General features: G+C 50.7%; 1 protein-coding gene across 1 annotated transcript in view; it reads left to right on the plus strand.

The window, feature by feature from the left end:
* The first annotated feature begins 843 nt into the window (after positions 1-843).
* LOC125154128 (myosin-16) overlaps positions 844-15,601 on the plus strand; it is a 65,391-nt gene continuing 50,633 nt past the window's right edge. The window contains exons 1-11 of the mRNA XM_047837874.1: positions 844-864; positions 4,678-4,897; positions 7,347-7,490; positions 8,986-9,142; positions 9,764-9,791; positions 10,111-10,207; positions 11,021-11,113; positions 12,128-12,191; positions 12,767-12,865; positions 14,498-14,601; positions 15,409-15,547. Coding sequence (XP_047693830.1) covers positions 4,688-4,897; positions 7,347-7,490; positions 8,986-9,142; positions 9,764-9,791; positions 10,111-10,207; positions 11,021-11,113; positions 12,128-12,191; positions 12,767-12,865; positions 14,498-14,601; positions 15,409-15,547 — 1,135 coding nt within the window. The 5' untranslated portion in view covers positions 844-864; positions 4,678-4,687. The remainder of the gene's footprint in view (positions 865-4,677; positions 4,898-7,346; positions 7,491-8,985; positions 9,143-9,763; positions 9,792-10,110; positions 10,208-11,020; positions 11,114-12,127; positions 12,192-12,766; positions 12,866-14,497; positions 14,602-15,408; positions 15,548-15,601) is intronic.

Here is a 15,601-nt window from a genome sequence, read left to right on the forward strand (position 1 = left end):
GGTTGCACAACATGGTGAATGTACTCAGTGCCATTGAGTTACTCACTTAAAATGGTTACTTTTATGTTCTATTAATTTTTCTCAATTCAAAAAACAGTGACTGGGGGTGGAGAGAAGGGTGATGGCAGATGCCAGGAAGAAAGACCTCCAGACGCATGTTGCTTCCAGACTCAGAGACCATCTCTGACCTGGAGAAGGTACAAAAGTCACTTAGAGTCCATTCTTCCCACTTCACAGGTGGGAAAGGCAAGCCCAGTGAGGGCAATGACCTGCTCAAGGTCACTAAGTGCATGAGAAGCCACGGAGGAACTGGGGACCACCGGGCTTTAGGACTCAAAGCTGGAGTCACATCATGATATCTCTGCTGGCCATGGTGGGCTGGAGGGGGCCTGTGGCCGTGAGCAAATGAGTGAAGTCCAAGCTCACACCGGCCTTCCAGGCTAATCATCAACCAGTTGGTTATCTGGGCTCATCCATGCCAAAGGCTTCAGATGACTCAACCCGGGTCTTCCTCCTTGAGAGTCGACTCCCTCCATGAGCAGATTCCCAGCTTTAAGTGGAAAACACATTAGCCAGCTGTTCTATTTCTGCCCACCGCCCGCACCCCTGGGCTGAGGTCATCAGTTTCCCCACAAGGGCAATGGGAGGAAGGAGGATGTCCTAAAATTACAGCATTCACTGATCCCCCCTGAGGGACCCGGGAGCATCCAGTCAAACGCTGGAAGGTGAAGCCAGCTGAGCCACCAGAGCCCTGAGGGGGTTCTTTTCTTTTTTAAGGTTTTGCTGGCTCAGACCTGTTGGGCAGGTATAAAAGGGAATGGCCAGCCTCTGCTGGGCACCCAGTCTCTTCCAGTGCTGTCTCAGGTGGGTACCATGGGGGATGCGGGGGGAGATGGGAAAGGGGGAGGTGGGGGCTGCGGAGGGGCCACCTGAGGAAAGTGGGTGTAATGATGAGAGACTGGCAAAGGGGGATCAGGAGATGAGCATTTTTTTGAGCACCAGTCTGCCCCAGGGGCTGCAGAGGGAGCACCTCATTCAGTGCTCCAGGGGACGTGGACCTGAGGGTGAGGAGGCAGCTGCTGGGGGGCTCGTGCCACATTCCACAGCGAGACAGGAGCCATCGCGATTTGAACCCAGATCAGTCCCATTCACTGTACCACCTGCCTTCCCTGCTCTGGGGTGGGGGAGGAAGAAGGTGCTGGGTTCATGTCGGGCTCAACCCTAGCCCTGTCCTTCTGTCCTTCCCACCCTCTGTAATGCATCTCTGCTCCCCCTCTCCCCTCCAGGACCCTTTCAGCCTCTGCATTCCTTGACCTGAGTGTTTTCTATGTGCTTCATGATTTTAAAAAATGGGTCTTAGGGGCATCAGGTTGGCTCAGTCAGAAGAGCATGCAACTCTTGATCTTGGGGCTGTGAGTTCGAGCCTCACATTGGGTGTAGAAATTACTTAAAAAATAAAAAAACCTAAAAAAATTTTTTTAATTAAAAAAAAAAAGAAAAAGTGGGCTTAGTTATCAAGGATGCCTGGAAAGAGCTGTTGTCTGGGGGGACAGGAGTAGCTTGAATGTGCAGGGGGTGCCTGGGAGGTGAGCTCACAACTGAGCAAGAGGCTGGTGGCCACTGAGGGGGGTGAGTGGTGTCCAAGACCTGTATAGTCCTTGGGGCAGTGCCTGGTTCCAGGGGTCTGTGCCCCGGGCCACCAGGTTAGGACAATAGCCACGATATCTCAGCTTGTGGTTCATGGCAAAACCATGAAGTGCACACATACGTGCACACTCACACACACACACACACACACACACACACACACAGCCTCACTGGAATAAACAAAGAATTTCTGGCCCTTCCTCCCACATTAGAGCAATTTTAAAAGGCACCCAGTCCTAGTCTTAAAAGTGGTTCTGTTTTAACAACAAGTCTAATGAATTTTAATCTGACTTTGCTGATACTTGCATTTTCTTTTCATGTGGATTTTGGTCTCATTTCCCTGGTGACTTCCATCTGTGTTAAACAGAAGCAGGAAAATGAGGCAGCAAAAAGACAAAGCAATTGAGCCATCGGGGACAACAAATAACAAATGGAAGTCTATGTCGCACAATCCTCTCTTCCAGAAAGGGGGTGGGGGAGGCCCAAGGCAGCCACTGAACTGCCCAAGGTGACTTGTGGCAGAGCCCAGGGAGACCCAAGTGTCTTGGGTGCTGGACAAACTGCTGGAAGCTCTCAGGGATACAGAGGACTCTCAGCCCAGTGCTCCCCTGGATGGGACTCAGGACGGGTTAGGCAGGCTCTCTCCCTAGGCTCAGGGATCTTCAGTGGGAAAACAGTTCCATCCTGATTTTCACATCCTTTGACTGCAATGTATCATCCCCACCCTTTATAATCTCAGTCACCCACACCTGTGACTTTGTCGGCAATGGAAATCACTGCTATTTTCATATCGCGGTACAATTGATGCAGAGAGCTCGAAAGACTGTCAGTTTCCATTGTTGCTTCAGAAATACAGTGGTTGTCAGAGCTGCAGTCAGATCGTGTAATTTGGTTTTTTTATTTTATTTTATTTTTTAACATTTATTTATTTTTGAGACAGAGAGAGACAGAGCATGAGCAGGGAAGGGGAAGAGAGAGAGGGAGACACAGAATCTGAAACAGTCTCCAGGCTCTGAGCGGTCAGCACAGAGCCCGACGCGGGGCTCAAACTCACGGATCGCGAGATCATGACCTGAGCCGAAGTCGGCCGCTTAACCAACTGAGCCACCCAGGCGCCCCTAGATCGTGTAATTTGATGCATTAGTGAAGGATTACGCGGATTGCCGTATCACGCGTTGTTTACTATTTTGCTAATTATATTCTCATACCGTTTGTTTCCTTGGTGACCCTATGCATTTTACTACCTGAATTTAAAAGTGTGTCCACTGGGAACACAGACATCACCATCTGGCACAGGAGGCCCACCCTGCTGGCCTCATTATTTCCTGTGAAAGGGACCCACTTTGGGCTTGGGGAACCCAGGCTGCAAGCAGAACTCTCTAAGCTGGGCCCACAGAGAGGTGAGACTAGGAGGAAGTATCTGGCTTCACTGCCACCTCTTGCCTATCCTGGGTCAGCCTCTTTTGGAAACACCAGGGCCCCAGACAGGAAAAGCTGGAGCTGCCTGGAGAATAGCTCTGTGCAGCAGGGGCCTGGGAGGCACAGTCCTGAGACCCTTCCATCTCCAACTGGTTTATTTAGAGCTGGAGGCCATACTCAGCCTGGAGAACAGTGTTGCCTGTCAGAACCACACCCCTTCCCAAACTTTCAAGAAGGTTCTTCCCCTTCAAGATAAATTGGGATGCCTTGACTTCTCTCTTTGCTACCACGAGTCCCCAGTTCTCCTCCCTCCTGATGGTTTGGTGAAATTGTCTAGATTTGGAGACCAAGAGGCCCCCACTTGACCCTAGGCTGGCCTTGTCTTAAGAGAGGTAATCATTGAATCTGGGCAATTATTCTGAACCGAGTGTTTGCTTAGCATCTGGTGAAGCCTGTAGACTTCAGCTCACATTAGTGTTTTAAAATACATTTAGAAAAAAAAAAAAAAAACTACATAGGGTTACAAAGGAAACCCAATTGTATTAAAATACAGTTATCAAAATATTTAAAAGTCAATTTGTGATATAGTAATTAAAAGTACACTTCTGCATAAGTAGATTTAAATAGCAACTAACCGAGGGTCTAATAAAACCATAATTTCAAAGTTGAACTGAGGGTAAATACTATTTTGAGATGTCTGCAACCACGCTAAAATGAAAGGAGACTAGCTGTGCTTTCTGTTGGGGACAAACCCGACAGAAACTGTGTGACTGTGGTACTAATGTGGCTTGTGGCCTCTGCTCATACCTTAAGGGAAAGCAGAAACCAAGTAGTTATTGTTTTCCTGTCCCAATTTCATGGTTGAAATCCTTACTTTAAAATTTTTAAGGCTCTCGTCTTCTCCTCCATAAAATGAGCTTCCTGATCCCTACCTCACAGCCCCGGTGTGAGGGGCATATGAGAGAGGCAGATACAGAAGTGTTTTGTGGTTGGTGGGGGGTAAGCAACTCTGTGGAGTTATTACCTCATTTCTTACTCTCAATTATTAAGACTTAATGGCACCAGGGCCCCTGGGTGGCTCAGTCGGTTAGGCGTCTGACTCTTGATTTTGGCTCATGTCACGATCTCGCAGTTTGTGAGATCAAGTGAGTGAGATCAAGATCGTACTCTCTTTCTCTCAAAATAAATAAACATTATAAAAAATTTTTGATATTTATTTATTTTTGAGAGAGATTGACAGAACGCAAGCAGGGGAGGGGTAGAGAGAATGGGAGACACAGAATCCCAAGCAGGCTCCAGGCTCTGAGCTGACAACACAGAGCAGCCAGATGTGAGGCTTGAACTCATGAGCTATGAGATCATGACCTGAGCCGAAGTCAGACACTTAACTGACTGAGCCACCCAGGCACCCCATCAAAATAAAAAAAATAAATAAAAATTTAAAAACCTAATGGCAGCAAGACACCCAAAGTGACATGAGAGAAGCAGCCCCATCTCTCAGGGCACTCATTCCAGCCTACACATGAGCCTTGGCAAAGTGTCCTTGCTTTTCCAACAGCACCCTGGGAAGTCCTGGTTCCCTCCCTCGGTTCCTTCCCGCTCCTCCCTTAGCCAAGCCGCGATGCCTGGTGGATACAAAGGTGAATGTGGGGACGATGTGGACCCGATGCCCTTCCTGGCACCTCCCGAAAAGGAGAGGATAGAAGCCATGAACAAGCCCTATGACATCAAGAGGTCCTGCTGGGTCAAAGACGAGAAGGAGGGCTTCATCGCTGGGGAGATCCAGTCTGAACAGGGTGACCAGGTCACCGTGAAGACTGTCAACAACCAGGTGAGTGAGGAATAATCTCCAAGGATGAAACTTTGGGAGTGGCAGACACCCAGGTGCTGCTGTCCATGCTTCTGCTCAAGAGGCAGAGTGGAAAGAAGAGTAGATGCCTCTTGGGTCCTCTGTGCCGGGTACAAGTTCAGACTCAGCTGCACTCAGACTGTGGCCCTGGGCAAGACACTTCCCCTCTCTGAGCTTTGACTCTCTCCCAATAGAGACTCCAACATGGTAGGGCACATGGAAGTACTTTGTATGTTGCAATAGTCCATTTGTGCACCAGATCGTCAAGGGAGTTACTTACCTTCAAAGTCCCAAATGGTTTTCAAGTGAAGGAGTGAGAAGAAGCCATCAGCAGGTGCACTATGTGCCCGTGATGGCTTGAGGAGTGTGGGACAGGCCCAGAACACCCTGGTTGGCCCTGGGGGCTCTCCAGCAGTGTGAGCATAGATGGTGGCTTCAGATCCCCTTGCTGCACGGTGGCAGTGTGCTGGAGCTGGTTTGTCCTAGCTTGTGAGGACACAATGCTAAAACTCCAGGGGCTTTGCAACTGCATATTAAACATTTAGCAGCTTGATGTCAACAATGGCAGATGTATGTACACCATGGGAATTGACAAATGGTATAAATCAGGGATTTCTCCCCATCCCCACCCCCTGTATAGCTGGTTTACCAATACACCGCTCTCTCTGCTGTGTATGACATCACAGTCTCTCACAGTCTCTCACTGTGTCTGACTGGGGGAATGACTTGAGAGAATGGAAAGTTTGGTTAATTAAACCCCTACCCCACAGCAGACTCCCAGTGAGGCGCTGGACATTTTGTTTAATCCTTTCAAGAATCTTATGTAGTAGGATTTTAGGAGTTCCTATTTTGTAAAGGATCAAGGAAACCCTAGGTAACTTGCCCATAGTCACAAAGACAGCAAATGATGAACTCAGATTCAATCCTAGCTGTATCTGGCTCGAACACCCGTATGCCCCCACACCACCACATCACCTCTCCATGGTGGGCTATGCAGCAGGAGCGTGAGGCGGTCTTTGGTCACGGTCGGGAATACATGAGACCAGAGACCTTGTGTGATCACAACTTGTGGCATCTGAGCCTCGTGCTTTGTTTTGCTTCCAGGGGAGTGCAGGAGGGAGATGAGGCCATCGCTGGGTTCAGGCGAGTTGGAACATGAAAGTCCAGCTCACTTCTCCAGAGAAACTACTTTGCAGCAGGGCAGAGCATTGCAGTGTTATAAGGAGAGTGTGGAGCCCCGGAGGCCCCTGTCTAGATACACGTTAAGGACAGCACGTAACTTCTGTGTGAATCCGCAGGTTTGGGACAGAAAGACTGACTCACCTGGCTTCTGAGATCAAGGCAAAGGCCTCTGTCCTGTGCTGGAGCTGAGAGAGAAGTGTCTGCCTGAGGGCGAGGCCCAGAGATCTGGGAACTCCGGGGAAATGGACTCTGAATAGAACCCAGCTTGATTTACTAGGGGGCGTGGGGACCATTAGTGGGTAGATTTTCCAGAACTGTCAAGGTTTCAAATTATCTGCCTATTGGACTCATAAATTATTAAAAGTCCCAGAAAGCCCAGTATGTGTTCAAGCCTCCCACGTCAGGCTGTAGGCAGCTCAAAGATGTTTGTTTTCTGGATCACATGTCTTGAGCTTCGGTCCCAGAGGCTGGAACTTAAGAGCTGCTGCTAGTTTTCATTTACAGATTAAGAAATTGGGGCGCGGAGGGGGGACGGGATTTGCCTGCCATGCATAGGCGCTCCAGACTCCCAACCCTGTGCTATCCTCACCCTGACACATGTACTGCTCATCACTCATTGTTGTCTTTGTTTTTTTCTTTTTTTTTTTTTTTTTTTTTGGTCTTGTCTTGTTTGCTTGCTTGCTTTCAATTTTATCTTTCAAAGTGGCTTGGTGGATTGGTAGGAGCAGGGAAATGTCTTCTTCTTTTCTTTTTTTTTTTTTTTTTTAATGAAAAAGTTCACTGCTGTTTAGAAACCACCACCAATTCCCAAGGCAGAGATCCAAGAATCACACCTCTGCAGTGTCCCTGGGATCAAAGAGCAAGTTCTGATCAGCTACCAGAATGGACTTGGTGGGAAGAGAAGCAGAGCCCAGAGGTGCTCTGAATTTAGGAATGGGACTTGATAGCTCATAAGGTATTTTAGACACTCCCACTTACGTTAATATAATTCTCACAGCAACCAGCTGAGGAAGCTTCTGTCATCCCTATTTCATAGGGGAGGCAGTTAGGGCTCATATGGCCTTGGAGGTCCCTCCTCAGCCCAAGCTGCCCGGTGATGGCTGGACCAGGAGTTGGGCGCAATGTTCACCTGACTCTAGTTCCTTCCAGGATACCAGAGAGTATGGGGTACGTTGTGCCAGGAGCCCATATGGCTGTTGACAGTACTATTTCCTAATTCCTGCTGCGTCTTGACACTCCCCTCACCCAGACTGTCACTGTGAAGAAGGATGATGTCCAGCAGATGAACCCGCCCAAATTCTACCAAGCCAACGACATGGCGGACATGACTTTCTTGAATGAGGCCAGCGTCCTGAACAACCTGCGCCAACGCTACACCAACATGAGGATCTATGTGAGTGTCTGGGGCTGGGGTTGGGGATGAGGGGTGACTGCGGATCTTCTGCCCCTCTCCTGATGGGAAGGGCACAGCTGCTCCTCTACCTTCCCAGCAACCAACACACAGTATGGCTCAGACAAGGGCACAGGGACCATGCTCTTGACACGTTAGAACTTCCACTCCAAGCCTTCGATGTCTCCGTGACGGTGCCATCTCATGGGCAGCTTAAATACCTTTTGCTGAGGTTGTTATCCAGAAGTCTTCCTCCCCACCACACCCCTGCAAACTCTCCAATCAAAACATCATTTACCCCCCTGATGACTTCACACAGCCTTGTTAGATGTCACCCTTTGTCCGTCCGTCTGTCCATCCATCCACCTGCTGTCTGCCTTACCCCCACCCTGAGACAGGGCTGGCGGGAAAGAGTGACTCAGCACCAGGAGTTCCAGGGTAACACACTGTGTGTCATACTCTCAACTCCTTAAGTGGGTTCTCTCTATCTCATCTTTGTTTCTCTTTCTTGGGATCACTTTCTATGTAATAAGATATCTTTTAAAACTCATTATGTATATCACAGCTATGCTAAGAAGAAGCTGGGGCAGGGTGGGTGTTTATTCCCATCTAGGCCGAAGTGGAAGATTTCAGTTCAACTGAAAAGAGACACGGGGGCGGTGGGCAGGAGTATCAGGTTGATGTGAGTGTCCAGCAAGGAGAAGGATAGTTTGGGACTCATGGATGGGGACCCACAAATTTGGCCTCACTTATTCTGCCCTCACTTATTCTCCCCTCAGACAATTTCTTCTACTACCTCATTGGTTTTTCTGATTTTTTTTTCTTTTCAGTGGGTTGATTTCCTTATAAAATTGCCTTATAATGAAAAGAGAAGCTGGCATCTCTTCTTAAGAGTAGATCAAACCCCGCTGTCTGCCAGGAGGGGTCGTGTCCACACAGGGAGCACTTCGCAGCTGTTAAAACACCACAGAGGTCTCTCTGTGAACACTCACGCAAAGTCTCCCAGATGTATTAAATGGAAAAAGCAAGATATAGAACAGTATTATAGAGAGCTATCTTTTGTTTTAAAAACAAGAAGGGAGCAATAAGAATGTATCCCTGGGTTTGTATGTATATGCAACAGAAACCACAGAAGGCAGGTATTAAAAATTAACACCACGTTTACCTGTGTGTGGGAGGAGGAGGGGAGCAATGTGTGTTGGTGGGGGTGGGGGTGGGGGCGGGCTTTCTGCTGCCTATTTGTCCATACGAATTACTATGTTATCTATCCAAATAATTAAACCAAAATAAAATGAGACACATATATATGAAAGAGAAAGATGGCTTTGCTTACTGAATAGACGCTCAGACATAGATTTTGCATCCAGAGGGGACACCATTGTATCCCTCTAGGCTGGCAGTGACCTCCAGCCAGGCTGCTCCAGGGCAGGCTAGGGCCTGGAAGGAAGAGGGCACCAGGAGGAAAGGCCAGCTAACTGTCTCCCTTCCCTCCCACCAGACCTATTCAGGCTTGTTCTGTGTGACAGTCAACCCCTACAAGTGGCTGCCCATCTACGGGGCCCGCGTGGCCAACATGTACAAAGGCAAAAAGCGCACAGAGATGCCACCCCACCTCTTCTCCATCTCTGACAATGCGTACCATGACATGCTCATGAGTGAGTGGGCTAGGGGCTGCCGGGGCTCTTGGGGTGGGCAACAAAAGTTCTTTTGCCACTGGCTCCAAATGCATGAGAACCATGGGCTACCCAATCCCAACCTGGACTCCATGCCACCTGCTGACGTTCTTTGCTAAAGTGCTGAGCAGCAGCATGTAATGCTAACACTGGGTACCAGGGCTCAGTGAGGGTGCTTGCCAAGTACTGGCCCTACCTCACACCCTATCTCATTTAAGCTTCACAAAACACACAGATGCCAGGTTAAGCGACTTGCCCAGAGTTCAAGCCAACACTTAACCATTCCCTGTAGGACTCTGGCATGTGGCACAGCGGCTGGTGAAGCAATTTCTGTTATGTTGCTAATGACTTGGTAGCTATCTATACGGGATGGGGCTGGTGGAAAGAGTGGCTGGTAAATTCTTGGCCCTTCTACAAACATGCATGCTAGAGAAGGGGACTCCACAGGATCTGGGGGCTTTGGCCTCTGCTGGTCACTGCAGCCCACCTCCAAGCTGGGTGGGATGCAGGGAGATGCAGACTGTTCGGCCAGGGCGATGTCAAATGTCTAGTTCCTAAGTGATTCCTAATTACATCTTCCTGTTGCCGTTTTCTTCCCTGCAGATCGTGAAAATCAGTCTATGCTAATCACGTAAGTGTCCCTTCTGTCTCTCGGTCTATATACATATAATTAGGTCTGTGTCTTACACATGTAATTAAGCCTTCTTAGAATTAATTGGTGGGACTTGGTATGGAAATCTGCAGGCTGTGAATGGGCTTAGCAGGACCTTAAGGCTGCACTTGTGAAACTGAGGTTGGGGGGCGGGGGGTCTGTGTCCCCACTCCCCAACCTTTGTGTCCCGGCTGAGGGATGAATCATGGCAACACTCAGCCTCCACCGCTTATTGCTTTGCTTCTCTGCAGCCAAGCCCCTCCTTGCACTTCACTCTGCTCCTATTATCCATTTGCAGTGGAGAATCCGGTGCTGGCAAGACTGAGAACACGAAGAAGGTCATCCAGTACTTTGCCAATGTCGGGGGAACTGGCAAACAGTCCTCAGATGGAAAGGTAGGGCTGATGGGCGGACTCAGAGTCTGTCACCCCAGCCCACCCTATCTTCAGGCACACACAGGGGGGCACACACGGGGGGCACACACAGGGGAGCACACACAGGGGGGCACATACGGAAAGCACACACAGGAGGGCACACATAGGAGGCACACACAGGAGGACACACACAGGGGGACACACACAGGAGAGCACACATGCAGAGCCCATGTGACCCTCATAGGTGTCCTGGGGTTTGGGCCATTTTACAGAGGAGGAGGCATCTTGGAGACAAGGGTAGGAAGGACCACATTGGGAGGAGGAGGCCGCAGACCTGGGCCTCCCCCTACAGGATGTATTCTGCTGCCCCCCCCTTTATGTCTGTCCCCAGAGGGGTAGGTGGCAGAGCCATTTGTGCCTGGCAGGGGAGGATGGGGGACATCAGCTCCTCATCAGCTGCTTCCACAGGCCCCCATGGCCCCGGGGCCCAAGGAGCAATAGCCGGGCCAGGGGCAGCTACAAAAGCTGACAAAGGAAAGGCTCATGAGGAAGACCAGGGATGCCCAGGGAAGGGTTTTCAGGCTCACTCTGGAGTCTCTCCAGCACCAGCTAAGAATCAGGGCCTGTCATCTGACAGGTGGCCGTCCGGTGTCAGGGCCATAGGGGGATGGTCATCAGGGGGTGGCCCTCTTCACAGGTTCCTTCCTGCCCTGATTTCCAGGCCTCCCCAAGGCCATTCCCCTCCTGGTTCCCAGCTCACAAGCCAGAGTCATTTGAAAGCCCTGAATCCCCAGGCAGCACCCAACTTTGTGTGTGTGTCTCTCTCTGGGCCAGGGGTCCCTGGAGGATCAAATCATCCAGGCAAACCCTGTACTGGAGGCTTTTGGGAACGCCAAGACCATCAGAAACAACAACTCTTCTCGCTTTGTAAGTGTGAACAACAACAGTGGCCCCTGGGGGTGGTGGGACAGGTGCCATCACCCTATTCCAGGTAAGCAAATTGGGGCTGATTTAAGCATGCAAATGGAATGAGGCAAGTCACAGCATCTCCTTCCCAGAGAGTTTTAAGGCCTTATCTGTCAAGGTCTACATCACACATAGCCCACATCAGTACTGAAATCAAAGAGCTTGAATGCAGAGACTTGGTAACAGGGTGATGAGGGGCTGCGAAGTCAGACGGGGGAGCCAGAGATTCACAGCGGCTGGAAGCTGTGGACAGCTCTTCCCATCCCCCCAGCTGCAGACAACTCTGCCCATCCCCCTGCCGGAGGGATGCAGGAAGGGTGCCGTCCATCCGAAGGGCCCTGGTGGATTCTGGAACCAGCTCAGCTCTCTTGTGGGACCTCTACCGGGGCACTATGTGAGGGGCTTCCTTCCTGGTTCCCAATCTCCTGCCGGGGGGCCCCTCATTACCAGGGTGCTGGCGGGGAGCCTAGGTAAACAGGGCTGGGTAGGGAGGAAGTGGAGGCAGGTGAGGAATAGAGGTGAGCAGATGGGCCAGGAGGAGCAGAGGCGGAGACACAGAGAAGCCTCTTTCCAGGAGAATTTATTGGTGGTTCTGCCAAAGGGCAGGGAGAGGAATGTGGTGTCTCAATAAAGAGACTCAGTAGCGTGCCCCCCACGCCCGCTGGTCAAATTCTCACCATGCCTGCCTCTAAGCTGACTTTCCAGTGATCCCAGTCCCTCCTGCTGGTGCTCCTCTCCCCACAAATACCCTGTGGGGTTACCCCACGGACCTTAAATTTAGCTCCAAGCCCCATCTAACTCCTCTGCATGGGAAATCCGTGGCTCCACGTACAGCCATGTCTGGCCCAGTTACATTCCAAACAGCGCTCTTGGAACTCAGGGGGGCTGCCAGTGGGGGACTGTGGCCAAACCCGGCCCACGAGTTGGTCTAGCACCACACGCGTCCTCCCTCACGGCCCTTTCCTCCGTGCTCAGGGCAAGTTCATCCGAATCCACTTCGGAACTACAGGCAAACTGGCTGGAGCGGACATCGAGAGCTGTGAGTCAGGCCCCTTTGGAGGGTTCTTCCGGGAGGGACCAGCTGCATAGCATGTGGGGCCCGGGGTAAAATGAAAATGAGAGGCTCCTTTTTTTAAAAAAAAAAAGTATTTAAGAATTTGGGGTGCCTGGGTGGCTCAGTCGATTAAGCATCAGACTTCGGCTCGGGTCATGATCTCACGGTTTATGAGTTCGAGCCCTGCATCGAGCCCACTTTGGATCCTCTGTCCCCCTCTATCTCTGCCCCCCCCAACTAGTTCTCTCTCTCTCACAATAAATAAACTTAAAAAAAAAGTTTTTAAGAATTTCAAAACAGCAACAGAGGAACATGAAACCAGGGCAGGGCCCATCTGAAGGCAGCCTGCTGTCTCACGCCCAGGGGGCTGGCCCTTCTCCCCCCGGGGGTCCCCTCCGTGGGCAGTGAGGCCCCCAGAAGCTGTGTCTGGGGTGGAGAAAATGGCCCCTGAGCTGGCTATCGCATGGGACTATACGGAGAGGGGAGCCCTTCTGCGATGGCACCCTGCACCCCAGACAGCATGGGTCTGTGTTCATGTTCCTGTACTTCCTCCTCTCCAGATCTCTTAGAGAAATCTCGTGTCATCTCCCAGCAAGCAGCTGAGAGGGGCTACCACATCTTCTACCAGATTCTCTCTAACAAGAAGCCTGAACTTATTGGTAAAGATCGTGATGTCTGTCCACCTGCCCCTTAACTTGCTTCTCCTCTTGTTTCAGTAACAAACAGACTCCCGAACGCAGAGGGTCTGGTGCCATCCCTTGTGGTTCTGCATGAATTTCTTACAGTTGTGTGCATAGGCTACAGGGAACTTGCCTGAGGTTCTCCTCACGTCTCCTCTTCACAACAGCCTCATGAGACTTAGCACCGCTGTTGGCCCATACCACAGATGGGGCTTTGGAATGCCTGCAACTCAGGGCCGAGACACAGACCTGAGATATGGGGCTTGCACCTGCTGCCTCTGGGCCCAGAGCTAGACAGGAGCAGAGATGTCAGCCCAGGACTGTTGCACATGCAATAACAAGAGGCTCCCCTCTAGGTGGACAGAGCCCACAGAGTGCATAGTCTGATGAGCAGAGTATACGCACTCACTCACCTAGATGCTCTTGTGCAGGCACCAACCTGCTCAACTGTTCATGGCAGACCTGCTCAGGGTATAAAGTCAGGGGAGAGATGAAGACTCACTCTTCCACACACACACACACCTTCTAACCCCACCAAAGACTAGGGACCTCTCCCCACTCACAAGTGGGCTTTATTTGTGTTGGACACACTGTCCCTTTTAATTAACGGACGGCATTTTGAAATTGGAAGACTTCACATAAAACAAAACAAAACAAATCACCACCCTTGGATTTGAGGCCACTGGCTTGTTGATAAACTCACAAGCGTGGGTAGTGTGCTCCATGAGGGGCAAGTCTTTCACTGACAACACTAGGGTCTCTGAACCAATGAGTGGAATTTGATAGTAATCCCTGTTGTAAGTAAAACAAGACAAAACAAAAAACATCACCAACTTCTTGTTTCTCTGAAGTTATAGAAGATCCAGCAGCCATGGCCCTGCCCTCCCACACGGCTCCAATCAAGGCAGTCGGATGGTGGTGGCCCCTTCAGATGGGGCTCAAGCTCTCCTGGTTGCCACACTCCCCACCAAGCCCCACTGCATCCCTGACCCTCGAGCAGGGTGACCGCCCACATTTATCTTCCTTCTTGGGCTCTAGTTTTTCTCAACAGTAGAGATGTAGGAAAATTAAAGTATTTCTTGCACCAACGTCTCCTCCAAAAGCAGAAAAACAAAGACAGATCAAGAGGGGCACACATTTGAGGAAAAATCGAAGTGTGTATCTTTCTTTGTAAAAGCACAATCTTCATGCTTCTTACGTGCCAGTGATTGTTACTGCCCGCTGCAATCATTGTGTTACCTTCTGCCTTAGAATGTAAATGGCTTTTTCTAGGGGAGAGGAAGGGGAAAATAAATAGGAATTAATTTATTCCCCAAATATCTACAGGGCGCCCAGGAGGTGCCAGGTACTGGGCCAAGTGATGGAGGACACAACCAAGTTCCCGAGACCCTCTTGCTATCCTAAAACTCCTCAAGTACCCTTTTCAAATCTCTCCATGACTCTGGGTGATCCCTGAGGGTAGGGATCATATCTTATTCAGCTCTGTAGCCCCATGATGCCCCCTGCATCATGCCGGGCACATGAGAGGCATTTAGGGGATACGGCTTAGAAAGGAAAGAGAAGAAAACCGCAGGTCACCAAGCTGCTAATCTGCTTTCCTGCTCTTGGCAGAGACTTTGCTGCTGGTCCCCAACCCTAAGGAGTACCACTGGGTGAGCCAGGGCGTCACAGTGGTGGAGAACATGGACGACGGGGAAGAGCTGCAGATCACAGACGTGAGTGGGTGGGCGTGGCCGGCACACCACAGGGACAGCCAAGACGGAAACTGTGGGGCCCTGCATGCGCTGCCACTGGAATTGGGGTGGGGCCACCCAGAGCAGCCAGGCAGCGGCCCAGATTCTCCCCCCGGGGGTCTCCCGGGCTGCAGCTGGCTCTTCTCTCCCGCCCGTCACAGCAAGCAGAATTGAACTAGGATTCCACAGAACCTAAGGGGCCATCTGCTTCACGTCCTGGCTAGAAGTGACCCTCCAGTCTCTTAAGTTCCCACCGCACCCTCTCTCTCTCTCTCTCTCTCCTCTTCTCACTCCAAGCACCTGTAACTTCTGTTAGGGTATTTGTGTCCACTCTCCTCTTTGATAGTAGAATTGATTCGTGATGCATCTTGGCCTTTCCCTCTCCCAGGACCTAGCATGAAGCCTGAACAGTAATAATGATGGTAATAATAATGCCACCTCCAATGTGTTATTGTGTATCTAATTCCCACTGTGTGTGAAGTAATGGCCTAAACATTTACACATCATTTCCGTTTATCCTTATGACCACCTACTGTCCCCATTTTGCAGATGAGTAAACAGAGGCCGGGGAGGTTAGATAAACACAAATGACTATAGTGCACAGCATTTGGTCTGGGCCCCTGGGAGGAAAACAGACCTGTCTCTGGCCAGGGTGTGTCTGACCTCCAGAGCCCACACCGTATCGCAGTGGCCCATCAGGGCCAGCCCACAACTGCAGTGCCGTGGCCTCTGTTCTGTGGAACAAGAAGCCAGGAGTTTCTTGCCTTTCTCTTCCCTGTGGACTTGCAGGTTGCCTTTGACGTGCTGGGCTTCAGCGCCGACGAAAAGATTGGCATTTATAAGCTGACCGGGGGCATCATGCATTTTGGCAACATGAAGTTCAAGCAGAAGCCCAGAGAAGAGCAGGCTGAAGTGGACACCACGGAGGGTAGGTGTTTGGCTGTTCAGGGAGGAGGCAGCACCAGTGGCGGGGGCTCACAGA

This window comes from Prionailurus viverrinus, chromosome E3 (assembly GCF_022837055.1).
Source record: "Prionailurus viverrinus isolate Anna chromosome E3, UM_Priviv_1.0, whole genome shotgun sequence".
NCBI classification, from domain to species: Eukaryota; Metazoa; Chordata; class Mammalia; order Carnivora; family Felidae; genus Prionailurus; species Prionailurus viverrinus.